Source organism: Coptis chinensis, unplaced genomic scaffold, assembly GCF_015680905.1.
Source record: "Coptis chinensis isolate HL-2020 unplaced genomic scaffold, ASM1568090v1 utg1029_pilon_pilon, whole genome shotgun sequence".
Lineage (NCBI taxonomy): Eukaryota > Viridiplantae > Streptophyta > Magnoliopsida > Ranunculales > Ranunculaceae > Coptis > Coptis chinensis.
Window position 1 is genome coordinate 494,338 of NW_028238094.1, and position 25,721 is coordinate 520,058.

General features: G+C 37.0%; 4 protein-coding genes and 2 pseudogenes across 6 annotated transcripts; 2 read left to right on the top strand and 4 right to left on the bottom strand.

Annotated features, from left to right (window-relative positions):
- Positions 1-100: 100 nt before the first annotated feature.
- OEP16-3 (Mitochondrial import inner membrane translocase subunit Tim17/Tim22/Tim23 family protein) lies at positions 101-1,303 on the bottom strand. The gene is given in 3 exon segments (XM_086586437.1): positions 101-422; positions 965-1,235; positions 1,237-1,303. Coding segments are annotated over 3 exon segments (480 nt in total). The 5' UTR covers positions 1,297-1,303; the 3' UTR covers positions 101-273.
- A 1,488-nt stretch (positions 1,304-2,791) lies between these two features.
- Positions 2,792-4,560, top strand: LOC147474294 (UDP-glycosyltransferase 92A1 pseudogene; annotated as a pseudogene). The gene has a single exon (XR_015210034.1). The product of XR_015210034.1 is annotated as a UDP-glycosyltransferase 92A1 pseudogene (transcript).
- Positions 4,561-4,598: 38 nt separating this feature from the next.
- ACDO1 (Protein kinase superfamily protein) lies at positions 4,599-10,911 on the bottom strand. Its single transcript, XM_086586398.1, has 14 exons — positions 10,442-10,911; positions 10,136-10,342; positions 9,757-9,846; positions 9,460-9,606; positions 9,015-9,179; positions 8,642-8,782; positions 8,239-8,418; positions 7,427-7,622; positions 6,900-7,027; positions 6,415-6,486; positions 5,489-5,601; positions 5,250-5,397; positions 5,061-5,130; positions 4,599-4,952 (listed from the first exon to the last, which is right to left on the bottom strand). Exons 1-14 carry the CDS (start codon positions 10,730-10,732, stop codon positions 4,888-4,890), a joined length of 2,013 nt encoding a protein of 670 aa, XP_086442524.1. The 5' UTR covers positions 10,733-10,911; the 3' UTR covers positions 4,599-4,887.
- Positions 10,912-12,033: 1,122 nt separating this feature from the next.
- Positions 12,034-19,573, bottom strand: ZIGA4 (ARF GAP-like zinc finger-containing protein ZIGA4). The gene is made up of 11 exons (XM_086586436.1): positions 19,371-19,573; positions 19,231-19,292; positions 18,695-18,782; positions 18,547-18,608; positions 18,355-18,451; positions 17,796-18,227; positions 14,627-15,237; positions 14,352-14,514; positions 13,334-13,463; positions 13,199-13,244; positions 12,034-12,336 (listed from the first exon to the last, which is right to left on the bottom strand). Exons 1-11 carry the CDS (start codon positions 19,464-19,466, stop codon positions 12,282-12,284), a joined length of 1,842 nt encoding a protein of 613 aa, XP_086442562.1. The 5' UTR covers positions 19,467-19,573; the 3' UTR covers positions 12,034-12,281.
- A 2,173-nt stretch (positions 19,574-21,746) lies between these two features.
- On the bottom strand, positions 21,747-22,898 carry LOC147474297 (large ribosomal subunit protein eL30-like; annotated as a pseudogene). The gene is made up of 4 exons (XR_015210040.1): positions 22,785-22,898; positions 22,505-22,713; positions 22,143-22,211; positions 21,747-22,050 (listed from the first exon to the last, which is right to left on the bottom strand). The product of XR_015210040.1 is annotated as a large ribosomal subunit protein eL30-like (transcript).
- Positions 22,899-23,879: 981 nt separating this feature from the next.
- Positions 23,880-25,711, top strand: LOC147474298 (uncharacterized). Its single transcript, XM_086586430.1, has 3 exons — positions 23,880-24,181; positions 24,294-24,621; positions 25,250-25,711. The coding sequence occupies exons 1-3, from the start codon at positions 24,034-24,036 to the stop codon at positions 25,464-25,466; spliced, it is 693 nt and encodes a 230-aa protein (XP_086442556.1). The 5' UTR covers positions 23,880-24,033; the 3' UTR covers positions 25,467-25,711.
- Positions 25,712-25,721: the final 10 nt, after the last annotated feature.

Below are 25,721 nucleotides of genomic sequence, written 5' to 3' on the forward strand. Positions count from 1 at the left end.
CCATGAAAACGTTGGGGGCAAAGCAGGGACGTACACTTGTTAAAAGTTCCAAACAAACAACAAAACCATGCGAACCCTAACACCCTAGAAAGAGTATCTGTTGTAAGCATTAAAAAGAACACAGTACTTTTATTTACGTCACTTTCGAACTCTGAAAACAGAAAGAAAAAGAAATAACAAGGAAAATAGTCCGGATACAAGAAGTCAAGTTCTACCCAATGGTTCCAAGGTTCCACCTCAACCCGAAACTTCTTGTCAAGCCAGAAAAGACATCTAATCGAGAGAAGATGGCCTCTTCTTGGTGGTCAAAGCAGAGTACTCCTTACCAGTTTCAACTCTAGTTTTCTGACCACCTATATCTAAAACAGCAGAAGTGAACGCCAAAGCAGCTCCTGCAGAAAGAGCTGTGGGAATGCTCCTTGCTGTAGAATTAACAGTGTGTCAACAAACAATTCTACGCAAACAATAGGAAAAAATACTGATTGAAGAGAAAAAGTGTCAATATGTACGTACAGTAACTTTCCATATTCACCAGTATATTAAAGGAAAAACCTTACTTGACTAGACTGACAAATGAATGAATTTGAATCAGTTATTTCTCACCAGAATCCAGTTAGTTGCTTGGACTAAACTATCTATAGCCTAAGACAAGTCCAAACACTTGTATTTGTCAGCATCAAAGCTGATAATGGTCCAATTTGGCACTAGTCCACCAATAGTCGATTTTCTTTGCTCTTCTTTTGGTTCTATTTATTTCATACATAATATGCATTTCTGTCTTGAACAAATGCCTTAAACCTTAACAAACCCTAAGCTAGATATTGTCTAGAGATTATCAGCATAAACAGAGTGGAGATAGAAAAACTCCCATTGTACTGAATAGACAATTACCAAAACACTGATTTCAATCAGTACTGATATGTGTCATTAGATAATAGTGATTCATAAAGCCAAACAGCCATACCTTGTAAACCCAAGACAATTGCCCCAGCAGCAAAACCACCAACTGCACCATTGACAAAGTCCCTCTTTACCCTATAGTGCTGCACAAGCTGCTCCACTCCAATGAAAACTCCACCAATGGCAGCAAATGTCAGCCCATGGTTACCCATAAGCTTCAAGGTCTTTATAAGACCCGGAAGAGCGACACTTCTCTCAACACGAGGCACATCTAACCAAGTGGCAACAACTGTACCCCAAATAGACCCTGCAACTAAACCTGTAGTAGCACCCTTGAATGGTTTTCATGACTGGGGTATCATAGTCCTCCAAATACCTTAGCTCTGAAGGGTCCATGGTTTGTATAACTAGGAACCATCAAAGATAAACCATATCAAGGCACAAGATTTGCATACCATATAAGCAGATAGCCATCAGAAAGCAAACCAAAAAAACTTATAGTGAAATCCAAAGGATAAGATTTCTGGAGTCGAATTCCAGCTCTTGACTATAAATGCCAGGAATTTTACACATAAAAGTTCAATTCAAGCAAACAAATAGGCTATTTTGTTCCTGGACAAGAGGAACAACTACATTTCCAAAAGAAGATTAAACACACACTCCATAGTCCATACAAAAATGCCCGAACCAATTGATTTCGATTCTAAAAGTATATCAACAGTTTGATAAACAAGCATTTATAAGAAAACTATCATAATATATTGTCAAATCTTTGGGGGTATTTGTATTGAGTATCTAAGAAATGTGAATGGGGATTAAGCCCAAACATTAACATTATGAAAGTTCCAAAATTTAAGTTACAACAGCGTTTGATTTGCAGATAAAACAACTAGGAGATCTCTAAAATAATGTTTCAATCAGCTTACCTTAGCTTCGTTGGGTTGACGCGATTGAAGATGATGATGATTAGCTTTCTCCTGAACTCGCTTTTCTATCGAAATATACCCATTCGTATCGGCTGATTTTTTTTTAATTTACCGAAATGTCTGGAATTTCAACAATTAATATCCACACTCGATATATATATTATCAGGGTCGCGTGCTTAATAAATTAGTATGGTCTCATTCATTGTAAGAAAATAAAAAAAATCAACACATCAAAAAATTTGCAGCATTTTGCTTAATGGCATGGCATATAGGAAACACTTCCAAACTAAAGGAGGGGTTTCTCCATAAATGAGAGATAACTTAGTCACTAGCTAACTCACTGTAGATTAGTAGTCTAGCCAATTGTTATTACAAACTTGGACAAACACTTGCATGGGGTATAAGAGCAAGTCCAATAGAGAGCTGTTAAAAGGTGTTACATAGGCTTTTTAATTTGTCCAGCCAAATTTGGCACCCCAAAATCAAAAAACCAATCCAATCGCGTTTTCTGTTTTGAAGTGTTAAATGATACGGACGACATAGTTTCTGCGGTCCGTCCATTATTTTGTAACTTAAGTTGAAATTTTTTTAGACGGACGGCACAGTTTCTCCCGTCCATCGAAATACTATGTCGTACGTCTCCGAACTTATCTTAACTTTGGCTTGGTTTTTAACTTCTTCCAAATTTAAGACCCTTTTAGCCGTCCTATTGGAATGACATTTTTGTGCTATATTTGCTTTTATCAGCCCATATATCCCCATTAGACTTGCACTAAAGAGATATGAGATTGAAGAAGCTTTAATGTACAAATTATATTGCTTTTACCACCAATATATGTGTCCTTTAGTGAGTGGTGTGTAATACTGTAATGTAAGTATGTAACTATGAAGCTGCTGGTATTCCTCTAAATTAATTAAAAAGAAGATAAGAGGCTGACTGGGTTTACTTAATGAAGGCAGACAATGCTAAAGTACACAATGCCAAAAGAGATTAGACCACCACAGCTGGAGAATACTCATAAAAAAACTAACAAACCGTCGTATTAGACACATCGATTATAGAATACAAGTGTGTAATGGAGAAAGGTAGGAAGATGAGTGAGAGTGGTTGTGCCAGAAATGTAGTGCTCTTCCCATTCATGGCACAAGGCCATCTGAATCCATTCCTTGATCTAGCACGACTTCTAGCCTCTCGAATTCCTTCACTCACCATCACTATAGTAAGCACTCCAGCAAACGTCCTCAGTTTACGCCCACGCTTTAGCTCTTACCCAACCATTCGTTTCCAAGAGTTGTCCTTCCAACTCTCATCTCATCACTCTTCACTTCCTCAAAATGCTCAAAACACTGATGCTCTCTCCAACCTATTGGCAATTGGTCAATTCTATCACGCTGCTGAATCACTTCTTGAGCCTTCTTTTCGACGTCTGATGTCTCAAATGAAAGAATCCAATGATGGAATACCTCCTGTATGTGTCATCTCTGATATGTTCTAGGGTTTTAGTGTTGAGGTTGCACATACCTTTGGTTCTCGACATGTTCCTTTCTATACCTCTGGTCCTTACGCAATGTCCATTTACAACTCCATCTGGACTCATTTTCCTCATTTGGCCAATGAAGACAACGTCATCGCACTCCCTGATCTCCCACATATCACAATCCACCGAAACCAGCTTTCCAACAACATGAAAGCTGCTGATCCAACTAACCCATCGTCTCTCTTTGCCAAAAGACAAGCTGAATACTGCAGTAGAGCAGATGGAAGTCTTTGGAACACAGTTGAAGTGCTTGAGAAATCAAGCTTGGATGATTGGGGGAAGTCAACTGGGAAACGTGTTTGGGCAATAGGACCTCTGCTTCCTAGCTCAACTCAAGAGTATGAGCGAGGAGGGAAGAATCCTGGAGTTTCACCACAGACGTGCATTGACTGGCTTGACGAACACGCCCCCCGTTCGGTTCTCTTTGTGTCGTTTGGTTCGCAGAACAGCATTCCTTGTGCTCAAATGATGGAACTGGCTAAAGGGTTGGAGCAGAGTGGGAAGCCTTTCATTTGGGTACTTCGAAACCCAACTGGATTCGATGTTAATGAAGAATTCAAACCTGAATGGTTGCCTGAAGGTTTCAGAGATCGAATTACAGAAAGCAAAATGGGGCTAGTAGTGCGCAACTGGGCGCCCCAAATGCAGATCCTTTCGCACAGATCAGTCGGTGCATTTTTGAGTCATTGTGGATGGAATTCAGTGTTGGAAAGTTTGAGCAGAGGAGTACCAATCATTGGGTGGCCACTCGGGTCAGAGCAGCACTACAATTCAAAGCTGTTGGAAGAAGAGTTGGGCGTATGTGTTGAAGTCGGGAGAGGTGTTGATGCGGAGATGGACAGTGGGGAAATAGCGATGAAGGTGAACGAAGTGTTGGATGGCGAGAAAGGGAAGGAAATGAGGAGAAGGGCTGAAGCTCTGGGTGTGGAGATGAAGAAAGCTGTTGAAACAGATGCAGAGGTGAAAGGCTCGTCTTTGAGAGCTTTGGATGACTTTGTTGACACGCTACTGAAGTGGGGCGAAAAGTGAGTAGTGGTTCCTCAGAGAATCACACAGCTTCTGAGTAATAGAGTCCTTGCTCCTGTTGTAGTAAACAAATAATAGAGCTTATAGCAACGAGCAACACTAGCATTATAGTTGCAATAATTTCTAGATGGGCTAATAAATGTGAATCCAGACACAATATTCTCTAGAATTTGATTTGTGTGAACCGACTACTATTAACTACCTAAATTGAAAAGCTAAGAAAAACATCCCTTTATAAATATTTTCTGATCCTTCCCGGTCTCCAGGATACAACATCTCTTTACAAAATGTTTACAATTGGTACAGTAAAGAATTTTTCTTCCTTTTCTTTTGTATATCACAACTTTTCTTTTTACACAATACTGTGAACTGAGCTCAATATTACAACAATTTGATCTCATTTCATTGCAAGTGGTTATAACAACATTAGTATTACAAAAAAAAAATGTATTATACACCTTTGCTAGGGCCGCATAGCTACTTCTCAAAACTCCAGTCATCTATCCGCTAAAATAGAATCACTCCATGAAAGCATGATGTCTCGTGTAACAGCCGGTAAGTCTGCAAAATGGAGCATACGTATCAACCATCAGTGAAACTTACACACCTTGTGTGTGGGGCCTGTGTGTAGCGGGAGAACTGAATAGAATGTTACAAGAATATTATTACCTCGCGCCATTCCCAAAGCTACAGAAGGCACATCTATGTCATCTTGAACAAGCCGATATACATCCACAAGCTACAAAAGATCAAAGACATCTTAACAATTTCAGTAACCTGACAAGTGCAAGTTTAAGCATTCCACTTTTTTTTTAACTCATTTGCTTCACAAGTTCAATTCCTGAAGATATTACCAACCTCTTGAATGTGAAGCTTAGAGTCTTCAGTTAAAGCTAAAATAAGCTGCCTACGAATTCCTTCATCAACTATGAAAAGGCGAGCTCCATCCTTGAGGGTGTCAGTGAGGTCTAATTTTTTCTCAAATTGCCAATTTCTTGTATTTTGCCTGGCCAGAAGAAAGCAAAGAAGAATAGTTGTTCAGAAAACCTCATAAAAAATGGAAGACCATATCTGAGAGAGTGGGTCAGTGCACAGACTTGTCATTCACTTGCAATGCAGGGTTGCTTCTCATCTTTGACACATTTTCCTTTGCTAGAACTATGAGGTTCTCTAGACGTTTCCACTGAAAAACTCCATCCTTGAAAAGAACCTGAAACATACACCAACCTTTGTCACACACGATAAATAAAGATATAGACATTGAGGACTAGGCATACATATCGAACAAAAACAGTAAAACTATTGATTCTTTCACAGAAAATTATGTATCAATGTCACAGTATGCAGTATACTAGTATCTTAGATTTTGCCTTTGAAGTAGTACGTGCAGCAATTTCATAACCTGAAGGTATACTAGTGCAAGACAGACTAATTCTCAAGAGCCACTAACATTCTGAAATTACATAAAGGAACAAATGCTGAAAATTAGCGTAATAAGTTGGATCTATAGGAAAATGCACCTAGGGAAAAAAAATCTAAAACCCAACTCATGAAAATCATATACCATGAAGAGAACTTATCTATATGTTACACTTATTCTCACGATTGTCAAAGGAATAGTCTACTAAGTGATACCAATTCACTCTTATATGGTCCCTGTTCCTGTGTCCGAATATGTAGATTTAAACATTCCTGATTTCTGCACCTGCAATTAAATGGTGCTATTCTAACGTGGTTACCACTAATTATTGGTAGCAAAAGCAACACAAATTTGTCATAATCACTATAACTTATAAGTGACCATTCCTTTGCTCGATACCATAAAAATATGGGCTGCAAATTTAACCATCCAACCCGTACATTTGGAAATCAAGTATCCATGTTACAAGATATGCAGTTAAAATGTTAAATTAAAGCACAGATGATAATAGATAATAGAGTGAAGCAGAGTCTCTAAACAAAGTGATCAGTACCACTTCTCTAAAATGAGCAATAATTCTGAAAGCACTGACTTGAACCTGACCTGTATCAAACGCTCACGTAGAGCAGGGTTAGGATCCGTTAGAAGACGCTTCGCGACATATGGGTAGGCAACCTACATAGATCAATTACAATCAATAAACAAATGAAGTATAGAGTCGGTGTTGATTGGCAATGTTGCAAAAATAGAAATGTCTCCAACGTTCAAGAATCATCCTTTTAAATTCAGATAATAATGTCTACACCGATAAGAGTGTCCTTTCTTAGGATTTTCTTTATCTCAGTTTGGAGGCTTTGATCCTCACCCGGAAGGCCAGAACTAAGAATAACATACTTCAACTTCTCATTCCACTCTTTCGTGCTTCTCTATGATATATGCATTTTACAAAATTTGAAAGCTGTTCTTTTTTAGCTTTTTGTGTCCAAAGTTTAAACGGGAAATTTATTATGTTAAAGAAGAAATGCCTTTTATATGTCAGTAAAATAATACACTCTTTTTCTTAATGACAACAAGAAGTTCTTCCTTACCTCAAGAAATTTAAAATCTGGCTTCAACGTGAAGCAGATGCCTTCTTGGGTCAATAAGGATCGGATAACCAGCGAAAACCTCTCTGGTATACGGATTGGGTACTGGTAGACCAATTGATTAAACTTTCCTGTAGTATGTTAAGCATAAAACTTCTCTATCAACATAGAACATTTACGGATTTTCTGATGGTAAACATCTTAGATAAATATGTGATCATTAAGTACCAATCACACCAACCAAAATAAATAAGCACTTAAAAATGAACTGAGATAATGCAATCATGAGAATGGCAGGAGCAGAATAATTGTTTGAGCAATTTTATGGAATTTATTTTCAAAAGACTATTTACCAATCCATCTGGTCAGAGCTCGACGGTCAAGGAAATAAGGCAATAGCTTCAAATATAGGGAGGGGCACCAAATTTGCCTCTTAGATTGGGAAACGAGTCATATTATGATTATGTTGGCTCATGTAGGTGTATGCAAGTTTATTATTCAACTAGCAGAGAAAGTGACATAAAGTTTACCGGTAACACTCCTGAAATTAAAATCTGCTAGTCCTTTCCCAGATGAGTTCTGCCAGATTGCCTCTAAAGCCGGAATAATGGGAGCTACATCTGTTCCACTAGCAAGGAAGCCAAGCCTGGTGAAATCATTTGCCATCTCAGCGTAATCCTCATTTACGGCATGAACAACAGCATCAATCAGAATCTGCTTATTTTGCTGCAAAAAGATAACAATAAAAGGAAACAGATATTCCGATGAGAGTGAATGAAGGCCCAACAGGAAGCTGATTCTTTGGAAGTAAACCATTTCTGATGTCTAAAAAAGAAAACGAAAACAAATCTTCCATTAGGTTTTGTGCTAGAAAATCCTTGTTATCTTCTTTTGGATTAGAGTCAACTGACAAACACTACTCTACTGGCAAAGCGGTCAGGCAGGGCGAGAAATGCACAGAGTAGTATGTAGATTCTCCAAACATAATATATATACCGCATCAAGTCCCACCCCCCACATAGTGATTCTATCAATAATGCATGCAGGTATCTCAATCAAGAATTATTTTGTTTCTGTTCATCCTACGGAAGATCTTCTTGCTTTCTAGACTATGACCACCTCTTAAAAAATATTTTACACTAATAGCTCTATCAAAATAGGCATTGTCGCAGCTGTTCTTGTCTCCTCACAAAATGACTTAGTGTGACAACCTTCACAAAGAAGTCTACCATGCTTATAGAGAAGGTTTTCAACTTATCAACTTGATCCCCTAAAAAGAGTTAACCCTATCTGTGGTACTAGACCTTCTAATTTGAGAGAAAACCCTGAAGAATTTTAGTACCTGACTAAGCACGGCAACATTCCCAAAGTCAACATATGCAATGCGTCCATCACGCATGGCAAAAATATTTCCAGGATGTGGATCTCCATGGAACAAGCCAAATTCTAGCAATTGTCTCAAAGCGGCACTCACTCCAACTGTCAAAAATCCATTTACATCAAGGCCTGCTTCTTTAATAGCCTGAGGTACAGAATTATAAGTTACATGTCATGTAATGTACAAGTTCCATATAAAAGATTAATACTGTTTTGTGATGGTGAAGTCTTTTCCTTGGTAATGAACCTACCTCCGAACGATGGCAGAAGAAGAAAAAGTAGAAAGAAGAAATGAAGAAAAGACATAACAAGTTTAAGTAAAATTAGTCAAATACTCTATGTGGCATTATATATATTGGTGCCCCAACCTGTGGATTAGTGCAACGAATTCCATCAATCCATTCCATCACTAATACACGTGCACCTGAGAGCTGTTTATATACTTGAGGAATCTTCACAGTAGGATCGTTTTTGAAGTTCTCCAGAAAGTCTTCAATATTCCTAGCCTCCTGAGCAACAGAAATAACAACAGAGCATATACAATCAAAGACTGTAAGAAGCAAGATATCAAAATATTAGTATCACATCTAATTGGTTGAAACTGGGAACATTTACACAAAATATCGAAAGCACAGGAGTCATAAATCTGGCACGATGGTCCAATTTCATCTCTATTTTTTATCACTCAGTAGCATACCATACATCTAGTGACTTCAAAATAGTGGGAAGCTTCCAAGTTACCAGAGTGTAGTCAAGCTCCTCCAAAAGCTTCTCCCCAAACTCGTCAACTATAAGCTCCGCATTGCAGCCTAATTTTTGCAAACTAAAACCATTCAAGAATGAAGCCAGAGTTCTGAAGAGGAAAAGATCACGATAGATTATTGGTTCTATCTGGGGTCTTTGCACCTATAAATCAGCAATATGATAAATCCATATTAGAGGGTTAACTGTAGAAGCAAAATAGATATTGTGGACGGAAGTTTACAATATGATTCACCGTATGCATCCTATCATGACCTTCGAGAAGATAGTAGCAACTGTAGCATTGAGATAGATAGACTTATTAATGCTTATGTTGAAAGTTGAAACCAAGCTACCATTTTCTTCTTTTTTGTCTCACTTGTATAGGAATGCTATATGCAAGTTTAATAAAGGTTCGACGACCACTATATAGAGCTCACTTAACCTTAATAGCAACATCCTCTCCAGTGTCAAGTAGGGTAGCACGGTAGACTTGACCTAAACTAGCAGCTGCTATCGTCTGTGCTGATATTTTGCTGAAAACTGCTTCAAGGGGTTTCCCCAATTCCTCTTCTATGATAGTAAAGGCAACCTACATAGAATTCGTCAAAACAAATCATATATGAGTAAACAGAAATGGAGGAACATCATCTTGAAGAATGCATCTTGCACAAAAAGAGTTCTCTCTTTCCCTCTCTAGTATTGCAGCCCGATATAAATTACTTTATGTATTCATTCTTACCTGATTAGGGAAGGGAGGAACATCATCCTGAAGAATGCAGAGTTCATTCATATAATCTTCCCTGATAATGTCGGGCCTATTTGCCAGAACCTGTTAGTAGTAGACAGCAAGGAAGGTATCAATTAGCAACGTAGTGTGATCTTTTCACTTAAAAGTATAGATGTCAGTACTTTTCTTCTTCTGGTAAGTGTAAATACTTAGTATTCGAAACACAGTCCCTTTCAATGTAAATGTAATCAGATGTCAGCACTAAAATTATTTGAAACGAGGTGTTCCTAGACGTATTGAAATACAATCATAGGGACTTACCATCAAATAAGTTACAACCAACATATAAGAACTACTAAGCAGCAAAACAAAGAGTGATTGAGATATAAACCTGCCCGGCTTTAATGAATGACGGTCCCAAATCACACAAAAGATTCCTGAGCTGTCTCGCCCGATAAGGAACCACTTCTTCATCCCTCCCAACCAAGAAATCATACACAAGAACAGACCAATAAAAACCCAATTTCCAAACAATCTCAACACCACGACCAAGTAACTCCATTATAGCACCTCTAGATTCCAAAACCTTACTCCTAACCTAAAACAACCAACAATTACACCACTTCAAAACTAACATAAACATAAACATAAACATAAACATAAACATAAACACACTTAGACAAGTAGAATTAGTTACCATCTCCGGTGTGTACTTGCGAAAGGGTACACAAACGCCACGCTCAATATCAAGTTGCTCCATTGCTGAGCTGGAAGTAGACAATACTCCATTATCTCCTTCCCCACCACCCCCTCGTTTCTGTAACAGTTTTCGTGGTGGAGAAGAAGTAGAAGCCAAATTCGAGACGCGAAGAAAGGGTAATACTTTCTTATTCTTCGTTCTAGAAATAAAAACACCATATTTAAATTGTGTGAAGTTGAAATGAGCGTTCTTTACTGAATTTAGGAAAGAGCAATTACAGATTTCCATTTTGAAGCAGTGGAAGATTGTTTTTAAGTGTTGATAGTAGAAAGTGTTTGTTGAAATGGTTGAATGAAGTTGGAAGAAGAAGAGAAGTGGGGAGTTTTAACAAGTTTTGACAAGTGGAAGAACAGCATCCACGGACAAGTTCTACTTTGAGGTGCTGTTTAACTTATCTGTCATTGCCTACTTATCCTTAAAAACAACTACTTATCTTAGTACTTACTAATATAATGTTTGTGTACCACCACTGATTCCAATCCATTATTACATAGATACAGATACTATCAATTTCAGATAACAGTTTATTTTGCAGACTCAAATTTTGCAGACTCAAACCACTCAATGCCAGTTTCATTTTGAGGATTTTGGTACATTTCTTGGTATATTATTTGTATGCCAGTTTTATTTTGAAACTTAAAATCGGATTTATAAGTTTTGGATTAAACTAATTTTTTGTAGATATGATCTCTAAACTATTCTAAACATTGTCACAAATAATCAAAAAAAATTCAAACTTGCTAAATGTAGTTAACAATTTACAAAATTTGGCTAATTGTAGACAGTTCATTTTCACAATTTTTTATACTATATTTGGTAAATTTAGAAATTTGTGGGTTTTTTTTATTATTTGTGACAATGTTTTATCCATAGTACAAAATATCATGATATAGGTATTTATCGATATTCAATTTATGTATATGTGAATATATCTTTCTCTCTTTAAATATTTGACATTGTTTTACAAATATCGTAGATATATCCAAAATATCGAAAATATTGTAATATTGTGGATATATCATGATTATTATTTATATTTATTTGAAATATAATGGTAAATATTAAATAAAATTGTTATATACACAAAATATCGCAAAAATATCCTAAATTTTCAAAAATATTTTTATAGTCTATATCTTAAACATAATATTTATATATTTTTGGTTTGAAATCTGGATAGATATCCCCAAATATCGTGATATATTGAGATATTTTGTACTATGGTTTTATCTACAAAAAAAAATTAGTTTAATCCAAAACTTATAAATGTTCTAAAGATTTTGAGTTTGTTTATTAAGATAAAATATGTCCCTCGAACCCCTCCCTTATTTGTAGTGGAAGTTTGGAACTGTGTATGAGATTCGATTCTATAACTCAAATACAGAATACAGTTGGTGGTGTTTCGCTTTCATTGAGAAATCTCATTTAGAGATACTATATTGGGGTCATCTTGGAAAATGTAATGGCCTTGAAGGAATAAGAAAAAAAAATGTATGCTTGCTATTGGTACCAGAAGCAAAATTACAATATCATCTGCAAATAATGTTCCACTAACTTATCATTCATAAAATTTAGATACATAACCAAGTCCCAATTATCTTCCACTGCAGCACGGAAATAGGGAAAACATGATTTTCGGAACTGTTTTATATTGCATAAAGAATACAAACAAGAATGAAAACCAAAAACCTTTTCACTCTCACTACGCCCCTAGTAACAGGAAGTCATGGTCAGCTTCGACCAAGAACAATTTTATGTTTACGTCTGCTCAGCTCAGTCAGGCAAAAGGGTTCCCACCAAGAGATGCAACAGAACCTTGTGAAGAAATATTCCTGCCAATCAAGAATTAGAAATTTTAACCCTCCAAGTGAAGCTAAATATACTTAAAAAAGAACTCTAACAAAAGATAAAAATTTATCCAGAAGCCTTGCGTAAAAAGTAAAGCCATTATCGAGTATAACTATTCAGACTCAGCTATATTTATGTACAATGTGAAAGCAGTACTTCGGTGGGGATGCCCCACTTGGGCCATAGTTACTAATGCATCGTAAAGCAAACTTCCGGACAATAAATATTCATATAAATTTAATTCCGCCATAAAGGATGTCACAGTATGCGACAAATTTATAAAGGGTTTAAAAAACAATATAGGAAAAAGCAACACATATTAAAATTCAAAATTTCAACAATTATGCTAATGTGAATTATAGTTGATCCAAAAAACCTCCTAGAAGGGAAGAGCTATATGAGAGGGACATGCAAGTTCTCTTTCCCCATCTTCCTCCCACCCACTCCAATCTTTCTTTATTGCGCACCACTTTCACCTGTTGGTAATCCATCCCCAATAAGAATAAGAGATTTGCAACTTGGCCAATTCGTCTGTACATAATACTTACCAGGACAGGACTATGTGGTACGTGACACGATATTTCTTATGTACATGGTAGCGTGAGGGCAGGCTGAGTCAGGAGTTTGGTTTGGTACTATTATTGGTTCGTTCTTGCACTATACATAATTAACAAGCATCTGTGGAACGTATTATTCATACTTGAAAAACATAAAATTTTGAAGAACACGAAGAGATAAATTACTAGAATAATACTTGATGCATTTCAATTTGAAGTTGTAATATTTTTCCGTGTTGCAATTTACAATCGCAAATCACCGTAAAGATGTTGAACAGAAGCCACTTACGGGAATTGAGGAGTTGGTGCTTCTCCTGTCATGTAAGCCAAGCCTCCTATAAAGAGTTGAACCCAAATAAAAAAAAAGACGAAAAAGCTGGGGTAAATTAAATTAATCTACAGTAAGATCAACTGCAAAACTGACCTTGTGGTGCAGCTTGAACATATGGTGGAATTGTATTTGAAGGGAACCACGGCTGATTAAAGTCTTCTATATAAGAAGGTGGCAACTGCGACTCTGGCAGAGCTGCTTGCAGCGAATTCATGTTTAACAACTGCAATTGAAACTTATCAGATGGCCACTGGTACTAAAGAAAATCACAACTAAAAATGCAGACAACTTCTCCTATTTTGCATGGTGCTGTATTCAAGAATAAACAATTTAAGGAAACCTCTTTTGCGAAAGGAAAATTGCTTTTTCCGAGGGTATATGGGATGTGTCATTTCCACAGTTCAACATTTCGAAATGCATGAAATTCCGACAGCTTGGAAAACCAAAATTCCGTTCGGAATGGAACTCCGTGCAATGGTTCGAAATATGCAAGCTTCAAAGTGTTGAACTTAGATTTTTAAAAGTCACTCCTCACTGTTGATATCCATCTAATGGTTGCAACAGCTCCACATATCTAAGCCCCTTATGTTGGTCATCTCCTGCCTCCCTCCTTCTCAAATTTCTGCTGACTCCTTCTCCCTCATGTTCCTTCTTTGATAAATCGTTTTCAGTCACCACAATTTGAAGATATTATTTCTCAAAAAACAGTGAGGAGAAGCAAATCCAAGCATCTAATGTTGTTCGTCATCGTAAAAGGGTCTATATTTGAGATCGCCATTAATGGCTAATGCTAATGCCTTCAATTGATGATTAATGACTATTAATTAGAATTTTTGGCAATAAACCTTAATTTTCATTTTCGGTTTTCTGGTTGGGTTTCCATTTCGATGCCGTTTCAGTTTTCTGAAAAACCGAAATATCCATCGCAATTCCGACATTCCGTTCGAAATCGCAAACGATGGTCATTACCACATAATATCAATTCAGACCATTTTTTAAATTTATAACCTCGTCAAACATTGTATTTGAGTTCTACAATGAAAACTCATATGACAGATTAAAACCATTAAATTCAGTTTCAAATACTTTATCAGAAGCAGACGCAACATACCACACTGTTCGGTTCCAAATCAGAATCATATGGAAGATCAAATGGATTTGTAGATTTCTGGTCAGTAGCGATTGATGGTAGTCCAGCCTGTATAAAATGAAGATGTATATATGTAAGCATATATGTTATTATTTGTTTAAAATGGAAAAGAAGTAAACGGCAACTAAACCAAGGTGGCCAACTATTTAAAGAGAAATAAATGACCAAAACAACCTATTTCACCACATTCAATAAAATGGGACAGCCTACTTAAAGCAAACGTAAAAATTTCTTACCGTAGTGCTTGTTGGCCCACTAAAACCTGCACTTCATGCAGGCTCCCATGCCATTGATTGTCCACTGATGGAAAAGGCCCAGGAGATGTGTAATTGACTGATGGCCACTGCATGCTTGAATCCATGGAAGAAACTACATCAGCAGATGGAATATGGGTATGAGGTACGTATTTAGTTGCAATGGTAGATGTCTCCTGCTGAGGCAAGTCAAATGTCGCCCATCCTTTATTATCTGGTAAAAGGCCTGCCTGTGGTTTTTGTTCTAAAGAGGCTGCTACCAAGTTCTGGTGGGTGATATCAGCAAAAAAATCTATAGATGGAACCATTGTCGTATTTTCTGTATAGTGATCTTGAGATGGAGCAGAAGAAGTCGTAGGCTTCTCAAACAAATCAATGGATGAAGCACCAGATTTTTGTAAAAATTCCACACTAAAAAGATCTATCTCAACAGCACTAGCAGAAACAGAAGAACTTTGTTTGGAGGAAACAGGAGTCATTCTGCCCAGTTGAGTCCCAGCAGATTGTGCGGGTTCTGAGACAACATCGACTAAACTCCCCGAAGTCACTGAGTTGCTATCGAAGGATCCAAAGCTGCCTGAAGATACCGTTCTCTGGGAAAAACATTCAATTGTCAGTCAAAAATCAAGTAAAAGCAATATCGAAAAGGAATACATAAAACATACTCAGAAGAGTACATCTATAACAGTACATCGGATAGCTCTTTTACCAGTTCTTCCATTATTAGTATTCCGTCCCCAATTTCACAGCATGGCCAAGTCAGCTCTCATTGACTCCATTACATCCGTTTGTTGCATGTATACAATGTCAAATCTACCCCTCCACAGGTAAAATGACCAAAATACCCATTGACCCTCCCAAGACCAAATTCAATCCATTTGCCACGTGGCATCATCAGATTCACTTAATCCAATGACCACAATTATTTTTCCTAAATGGCACCCACTCCCTTGGCCCTTGCCAACCTAAAATGACCAAACTACCCTCACTCATGTCATCACAGTGGATAAGCCACATGTCAAGCCACCTGTTAAACAACTTGTGAAACCAGTACAAGCAAGACCAAAGTTCAAGGTAGTCAGGGTACCTGACTGCTAGACATGGATGTAGCTGACTACTAAACTTGACAATTTTAGCATGCAATTTTGGAAGTTAGTATTTTAGAAGCATTTAGGATTACTTTTGGAAGACAGTTCTAAATTTGTAATGTTCTACTTGCAAATTTTGTAATGTTCTAAAACTGATTTGGAAATGTAGTGCAAAAATGGAAAAGTGTTATTGTCATTTCTAAATTGACTCTTCTAAATTTGGAAGACAATCTTGGTTGGTTATTTATTTTTTCATGCATTATATATTTGTGTTATTTACTTTCTGTTTTTAGACTAACTGTTTAGACTATTCCCTAGTATGCCTAGGGAGTCAATGCCTCGTGAATGATCACAACATCTTCTTCATTTCCTATAAAATCAAACCACCCCCTCTCCCAAACACGTCTCACATCACACTTTACTCCCATCTCTTTACTCACACCAGTGGTGGAGGGACTGGTGTTGGTTGTGGTTGTGGTTGTGGTTGTGGTGTTGCTGGTGGTGGAGGAGGAAATGATTTCAAACCGAACCCCTCGGCTGGTGGTGGAGGAGCAAACCCAGGTGGAGGATATGCATCTGCTGCCACAGCACATAGACCTGTCAACTCTATAAAACACAAATTTCCACATTCCTTGCAGACCTTCAAACTCAACTTGCCATCATTTTCCATCATCTCTAGAAACACCCTCTTATCATTTCTATCTTTCAACAAGCTCTTGATTTGATCAAAAGATTCATGGATTTGTTTCTTGTCAAGTTGAATTTTGGCCATTGTTCCCGTAGTCATGATTTCCTATTTTTTATTTTCAGAAATGAGAAGTGAGTAAAGAGATGAGTGATTAGATGAGAGTAAAGTGATGTGAGATGTGTTGGAGAGAGGGGGTGGTTTGATTTTATAGGAAATGAAGAAGATGTTGTGATCATTCAAGAGGCATTGACTCCCTAGGCATACTAGGGAATAGTCTAAACAGTTAGTCTAAAAACAGAAAGTAAATAACACAAATAAATAATGCAAGAAAAAATAAATAAGCAACCAAAATTGTCTTCCAAATTTAGAAGACTCAATTTAGAAATGACAATAACACTTTACAATTTTTGCACTATATTTCCAAATCAGTTTTAGAACATGACAAAATATGAAATTTTGCAAGTAGAACATTACAAATTTAGAACTGTCTTCCAAAAGTAATTCCACATGCTTCTAAAATACTAACTTCCAAAATTGCATGCCAAAATTGTAAGTCTAGTAGTCAGGTACATCCAAGTCTAGCAGTCAGGTACTTTGACGACCTTGAACTTTAGTCTTGCTTGTACTGGTTTCACAAGTTGTTTAACAGGTGGCTTGACATGTGGCTTATCCACTGTGATGACACGTGGCAATGTGTGGGAACATGAGTGAGGGTAGTTTGGTCATTTTAGGTTGGCAGGGGTAGTGGGTGTCATTTAGGAAAAATAATTGTGGTCATTGGATTAAGTGGATCTGATGATGCCACATGACAAATGGATTGAATTTGGTCTTGGGAGGGTCAATGGGTATTTTGTGGAGGGGTAGATTTGAAATTGCACATGCACCAAATGGATGTAACAGAGTCAATGAGAGCTGACTTGGTCATGTTGTGACGGAACACTAAAAAACTGTTTTACTAAAAGACATCAAGCATCAACTGTAACATGAATCACTAATGTGGTTTCACTAATCTGTTGATTCCCACCCAAGTGAGAACCTTCACCGCGTATAAGTAGACCCAATCAAATCTTAATTAAACTTCACAATCACACTCTCTTGTGCATACAAGTTCCACAACAATGCCACAGCCCGTAAATAATCAATACTGAACTCCATTTAAATTTTGTACACGATGGCAGTGAAATTGACACGTTTTATACTTTTATGGCATAGAAAACCTCCTTCTAGGAACCCATCCACTGATCCACTTGTGGGCCTATCTCTTGTAGATGTACTAGTATAATGTGGAAACTGACACAAGTGGTCTTTCAACAGCTAACTTGAATTTGATTAAAAACATAATCTTCAATATGGCATAGGTGCATAGCAACTTTACCTGCGTATGTCTGACCCCACTTGAATCGCCCTTGGCAATATTAAGGTCTGAATATGCACCCATTGTTTGCGGATGTTTGTCTTCAACTAAGATATCCTTTACAGGATACTGAGAGGTGCTGCTAAGCTTGCTCTGAAAATTAGGTGATTGATTATCAGATCTGAAAGGGTCACTTGTGCTAGACACAGAGAACTCTGAAACTCTGGAATCAGAGCCCTCATTAGCAAATCTCTCCTCATGCAAACGTCCAGGACTATACACAAAGCTGGAGATCTTCCCTTCATAACCTCGATCAGAGCCAGGCTTTCGACTAAGCACACCGACTTGTTTACCATACTTCCGATCTTCATATTGATATTCATAAGGCGGACTTTGTGAATACGAATGATACGAACTGGCACGTCTAGTTTCATCATCAAGGCTCCTTATGCTCTGAGAGAAAAATACAATTTTCGTTAGACGACACTCTTGCTTCTACTTAATCATTTAAAAGTGAAATATTTGAATATTAAACAATGTCTAAGAAAAGGAGACCAAACATATTAGTTGACTTATTTACCTGCAAGTCTCTTGGGGGCTTATCAGAGGTCTTTCCTCCAGCATATTTCCTATCCACGTAGGTATTTTTTATGAACTCGCGCACCCTATCGACATTGCTGCAAAATGATACATTTTAAGAAAAAGATTCTCGTGTGCTGTTTGCAAAATTTAGAATAAAAAATCACCAGACCAAAAACAAGTGTATTCCAACCTGCTATCAGGTAATCTCTGTCGTTGGAGGTCCCAATCTTTCAAAAACAGTTCCCTTGCACGCTGAAGAGCGTAAATGTCGAATAAGCAAGAGAACAAGCAAAATGTAAACACCTCAAAATAGAATCTAGACTCAACAACTACTATACCTGATTACCACCTCTTTGGAGAGCTTCAACTTCTTGAGGTGTAAACTTTGCCATAGATACAGACTTTACACGATGAGTGAATTCACGACTGCAGAGCAAAAGATACAGTATAAATTAACTCATAATTGCTTAACAACAAACTCCCAACAGAGACAGAGACAAGTCAGTAAGAAATTCCACAAACTTACATACAGAGTGAAGATTCAAATCAACGACTAAAAAATCAACGAGGCTTACACCTCATGGCTTGCCTCGCACAAGGTTTTCTCAATGCACTGGGCCTATATAAAAGGCATAATAAATCACGATGCATATGACACATCAATTGACGTTTTCTCAAAGAACCCGTGTCCCCTATGCCTTCTTAAGTTCTAAACACATCAACAATGCAATAGCATCCTAGTAAAGGCGCGTCAATATGGACATATCTGAGAGTTCAATTGTTCAAAATGGTATCTTTTTGTGTATGTAAATGGGATTTGACCAATAATACCTCTACCACAACAGTAACATGACGATTAAATGTAAATACTCACTGAATTCCACTGCAAGTTGTACAGACAAAGGTCCAAAAATTGGTGCACACGTACCCTGGTCCCTGCAAATTTCAATCTTAAGCAAAAAAACAATATATTTATTCAAAATAAAGTAAATTTAGAAAAAGTATGAAAGATACCAGGCTGTTGCAATTCATGCATCTTCGATTGGGTGGAAGCTTCATCAAACCCCGTATGATTTTCTCATTTCTCTCTTCCTCCTTTTTACTACTCATTTTGCTTTTCTACTAATTGAATCAAAAATAGAGATCAAAACAAGAAAACACCTCTCTCTCTCTCTCTCTCTCTCTCGCTCTCTCTCTCTCGCTCTCAGAGTGCAACTGCAACGGACTAGTTTTGAAAAACAAAGGAAAAGAGGGCGTGTCTTGTTTTTGGGTTTTGTTTTGTGTTCTTCCAGTAACAGCCAGTGGGCCCTGGACTCGTTTTGGGGTCGGCTCGAGCTCGCTCATTTAAAAATATGAGCACGTTTTAAAGCTCGAGCTTGAAATCAACTACTCGTATTTTAGATAATTTTGTTAAAATATAGAATAATTATTATAATAGTGTGTTGAATTATAATAGTTTATCACATATTAATTGCAACAATAATGTGTTCACTTTATAATACTTTTTAGATAGAGATTTATTGTTATTTCAGTAAATTGTAATCACACTATCGTTTATCGTGAGATTGTCTTTGCATATTATTTTGATATTTAGTAAGTATTATATATCTATTTTTGCTCACTTAATCTATAATATATTCAAATTAAAATTTATGCACAAAACAAATCAAATCAATATTAAAAACTTGTGATGGAATTCGAACATATAGTTCTGAACCGTCAAGATCCAGACTCGAGAGCTATTCGGATACTCGACTCGACTCGCTAGATGACCAGCCCAATAGCAGAGTCCCAAAACTGAGTTGGCGTTACACCAAAATTTCGATACACTGATATTTTAGGAGACGTATATTTTGATCTGATGTTTTGAATAAATTCGGTCAAAGGTCAAAAATGAAGGAAATAGTCAAATTCAGGTCCAAATTAAGTGTGTATTGGTTTGCTGATATTTTGAGCAATCCACATCGCAGATGTGTATGTCGATTTGAGTATACCCACTTGTCTTGAGTGTATATGGCCAGGCAACCCGCAAATATATTGACAATTTGTCAAAAGAGATTTTTATTTGGCCACAGTTTGTATCGAAATGGACTTTGTGATATGATGGTTACTGTCTTATTTGAGAAGCAGGCAAACAATTAAGAGAAAGGTGAGCTAGTGAACACGTTTTTTTTTTAGGACCCATAAGTTCTGAAAGGTTTGCGTGGCTGGATTCTTCAATTTAGTGAACCACTACAGGTCTACAGCTACGAATAGTGCTACCTGCTTAGTGCTTATGGTTCTATTGTTCTATTATAGGATCATGACACTGAATTATAGTTCTCTTAGAGCATTCCCAATGCAACCAATTCTTATTCACATCTTAGTAAACTCTATTTTTCCTCTTTTCCACCATTTTGGTGTAAAGCAAAGTGAAATTGCTCAATGCAAAGGTAACTATTATTTTCAAACGGGATGTTTAATTATGTCTGAATGTAAAAATCGAAAAAATACACCAAACAAAATGAAACATCCCGTCTAAAGTTTAAAAAAAAAATCGAAAAAACAAGCGAGACGGAATGTTTCATTCCGTCCAAAAAAATTTAAAAAAACACACGAGACTGAATAAAATATCCCGTCCGAAATTCCCAACTCAATTACTATTTCAGTTGAAGGTTTCACTCTCGTTTTGATTTGAGAAAATAGTCACCTTGATATTTACATTTGCATTGGGCAAAGGTTTTTGACTATTTGGAGGTAAATATTGTCACATCCCCTTGATATTCATCTGCATTGTGAATGTTCTTATAAGACTAAGAGCATCTCTAGGTAGCTTTATATTTGGTCGCATCCTTCAAATTTGAAGGAATGCGTCAGAATTTGTCGAAATTCCATCTCTAGGTAGTAGCAAATCCGATCGCATCACCTGCTTGTTCACCGAATTAAAATGTTAATGATTTCATAATAAAACAATTTGGATCGCGAATCGATTAATGATTTGGCGACATTAGAATGTCGCCGCGCCATTCAAATGTCGCCCAATTTTTTTACTTTGACCAAAAGGAATCACCACTAACAAAACCAAGAGAATTTTGAAATTTGGATCTTCGCTTGGTTCCAAATTAATGTCGCTACGAGTTTTTTTTTACCTTTTTAATTTGGTCTAGCCACCATAATAGTGGGAATGTCGCGTGAGTTTTTTCCAACTTGGGGCATTGGTAATGTCGAAAACCAACTTACAATGATCAATGTATAAGACTATTCCAAATTTTGAAGTGACAAGTTTGTTGCTACCTAGAATTATCGAAATTTGCGAATACTTTTTCTTCAAATATGAAAAGTATGCTACCACCACCTAGAGATGCTCTAATACTGCTACTTGCTTATCAAAATAAACAATGAAGCCAAAAACATCACCAAGTCATAACAGATTACTCCATGAAATTGCAGTAAAAGCAACAGACAACCACCATCACTTTGAAGCAAACTAAAACCATCTTGAACATAATTCTGTTACTAATAGATGTCTTCTTGTCAGAACCGTACACAACCAAAACTTCATACATAGCATATCTACTACCTAAATTCACTCTGACAAACAAATACTGAAATAAACCACTCTGATGAAAGAAAACCAAAACAAGGAGTTGATGTAATTAATCGTCTCTTATCTTTCACTGATCACCTGGGAGGGTTTTAATGATATCGGAATCACCTATAGATAGCAAACATGTATTCTCAGAACATAAGAAACCAGATAAACGATTCTTTTCAGAAAATAAATATTACGATATCAGCACAACCAACCTGGGTCAACTATACTGAGACAGCACACTCTATAGTATTTCCCGCAAGCAGTTCCAAGATCCACATTGTCTGATGCATAAAAACAGAAGTACGACATCACTACCACTTCAAAATCCCCGTCAAACTTTTAATCTAAAGATATCAGATAGTGAAGTGACACCTCTAGAATGTTCTTAGGATATAGAGAACCTTTCTAGATATGGAATATACGAGTATCTTCTGCACTGACTAAGAAATAACACAGGTCAAAATACATCCTACACTGGGATGAAAACCAGTGTGCATGTGTGAATTTTGTGTTTGTATGAGTATATACTTTGATAGGTAACCCGAAGATGTGTTAACGATTCGGACAAACTTACTGCCGCTGAAGTGATGCACCCCGACTTTAGCCAACATTGCATAGTACTCAATCTCAGATTTCCGAAGTGGGGGACAGTTATTGAGAATGCATCTACTACGTACCCTTGGAGGTTCTAAGAGATTTGAGAACAGTTTTATATCCAAGGGTATACTTGCCACTCTTCATAACAAGAGCCAATCGATTGTTAATGCTCTCATGAGTCTTCTTCTGCAGAATAAAAATAACATTTCAGTTTTTTTAAACAATTCGAATAAAATGCAAAATAGTGTAACGCTTACTGTCTTCTTAGCTGCCACCATATCTACTGCCCACTTTGACTTCAACCAGCCAGCAGCAAAAACCTTAGATTCAGAGACGATTGCCCAGAATCTATATATATAATACTAGTAATTAACCAAGCCATGAAGCCATGAAATTTAACCAAGCCATGAAATTAAGCCCAACAAAAGTCAAGTCCATGTGGCCAATGTTGATTTAAAAAAAAGTTGCAACCAAAGCCCAGTCAAAAGAAACCCAATCAAATTGCAACCAAAGTCCAGTTTCAAAAAAGCCCATCGAGTTCCAACAAAAGCCCAATCGCACTTGTTGACCACTCTAATTAGATAATTATATTAGAATCTTATATTTACATATTTAGAGCATCTCTAGGTGGTAGTATCACCTCCAAATTTGTTTCCAAAATTCAAATTTTTGTGAAAAACCAATTCTAGGTGGAAGCAAATCTGGTAGTATCACCTGTCTAGCTGTATTTGCGGATGTAAATTTTCGATTTTGGATGCGGATGCAACGCGACAGTGGTAATATTGCGCGCCATTACAAATATCGTGTGAGTTTTTTTTTCAATTTAGCGACATTCGTTTTTTTTTTGTCGTGTGGGTTTTTTTTTTTTACCTTTTTTCAACTTGGAGGCGACATCAACTTGGAGAATTGGTCAAATTTTGAGAAAAATTTTGTCACAAATCTTGATGCGGTCACCACCTAGAGATGCTCTTACTCTTGTTAAATATAACAAATTAGTGAAATTACACATAAGATCATTGTGAAGGACGGACATCACAAATGACGCACGGGATGAAATTTGTGGCCACCTAGAGTTATTCAAATTTTGAGAAAATTTTTGTCAAATTTCGGAGGCAAATCTACAAGTGATGTAGGCACCACCTAGAGATGCTATTACCCTTGTTAAATACAACAAATTAGTGAAATTACACATAAGATCAGAAAAAAGAGTTTTCTTTTACAGAGTAAAGATGATAGTAGTTTGTTAGTCTGCACGTGCGGGACAAGTGTTGTCACCAAAATATCATTACTGTCTGATATTTCAACCAAATATCAGAGTATAACGTACCGATATGTTACTGAACCGGTAGCGGGAAGTGACACAAAGAAACAGAGAAACGAGTCTTCATCTCATTTTGGCATTCTATTATTTTTTTCACACTCCACCTCTACCTTTGAAGTTTGAACCACACCACCCAATTCATTCAATCGATTAATTAGAGAGTTTTCTGGAATTTGATTGATGAAATGGAGAGTTTTAGCGCGAAAGATGTATCAACAATAGGTGGAATTGCAACGGTTTCGCTTCTACATTCTTTTATTCCGACACATTGGTTGCCTTTTTCCATTGTTGGTCGTGCTCAAAAATGGACTCTTTCTAGAACTCTTCTCGTTAGTAAGCATTTTTCTCAGATCTCAAAGGAGCTAATTGTAGATCTATATATGCTTTTCATATTTTGAGGCATGATTTATAACCTGGCCAATTTGTAATTCATGAATTTGTGCAGCTGCTTTTGGTGCTGTTTTGCATGTCATTTCAACTTCACTTCTTGGCATAGCAGCAATTACAATGGCAAACACCATTGCTGGGGAGGAAACAGTGCATAAACTTGCTTCGTTGTTGCTCATAATACTTGGGGCTGGTTATGTTATACTATATTTGTCTGGTAAAGGTGGTCACAGTCATTCTCACAACCACCCTATGGAGAAAATGGCTGTTGCTGGCCTTGTCCTAGTTCCTGCACTGTCTCCTTGTGCAACAACGCTTCCAGTATTTCTTGCTGTTGGAAACTCCTCCTCTATGATGGTTCTTGCAATTATAGTGCTCCTATTCAGGTAATTGTAGATCAGTTTTTTTTTGTTTTTTTGTTTATGTTTACTTTTGTATTTTTTATTTGACCCAAAATGCAAGAATAAATGAGCCATCTTTTAATTTGTGTCATATTGAAGCTTCAGATGGTGTTATTTACTGTTCAAATGAAGTAGTGTCGATTTTGAGGCGCAAGCTTATAAATTATAAGTACACACAAAATATCAAGTAACTTTTAATGGTCTAAGCTACGGAGTGCTCTGACGGTCTTCTTTTATCCTTGGTTTATTAATTTGAGTTCGTTTTTGTGGTACTGTTTCTTTCGTTGTCTGTATTTTCTATTTTTAATTGATTCCTCTCATTAACTTAGTTTCTAGAGAAACATTTAAAGGAAACGCAAAAGAATTGTAGCACAATATGTTGAACAGGGTATGAATTCCATACCTTGGCCGCCCTCAGTGTAATGTACTTGGCAATCATACCTACTTCTAAGAAAAATCACGTTGTGGCAAAATATATCTTGTCTTTTCAACTCTTAAAGCTTTCGTAGTAGAGAACATCTTTGAGTTTAGGATTCTTATGTAGATAATTATAATCAGCTCAGTTGATGTCTTCTAAATAATGTGTTACTGACAATGATGTAAATATCTGTAGCACCATAACTGTGATGACATCACTGGTGGCTCTCTCATTCTATGGAGCAAGCCAGCTCAAGTTTCACTGGGTGGAGCGCAACGATAAACTTCTGGTAGGGTCAGTGCTGTGTCTTGTCGGAGTGTTGACACTTCTCTTTCATGATCATGACCATGATACCGACGTTCATTCTGTTGCTGGTGTGGAGCATTTGAATAGGAAGCTGATTGGCCTGTGAGATCTTTACACTTTCTAGTCTTAATCCTTTGTAATAGAAGAATTTGTGAGTTTACAAGTTATCAGTCCAATTACAGTGACAGTATCACGAGAGAGAATGCCGACTCGTGTGAGTTGTTGTTTAGCAATGAAGTGTTTACTGTAGTTTGGTAGGTGATATGTCCTGAGCTTGTAAAGCACCTGGGGTTTATATCAGTATTGGCAGCAGACGAGTTACTTTAATGAGAAATGCATATTGCCAAGTGATGCTCAATTT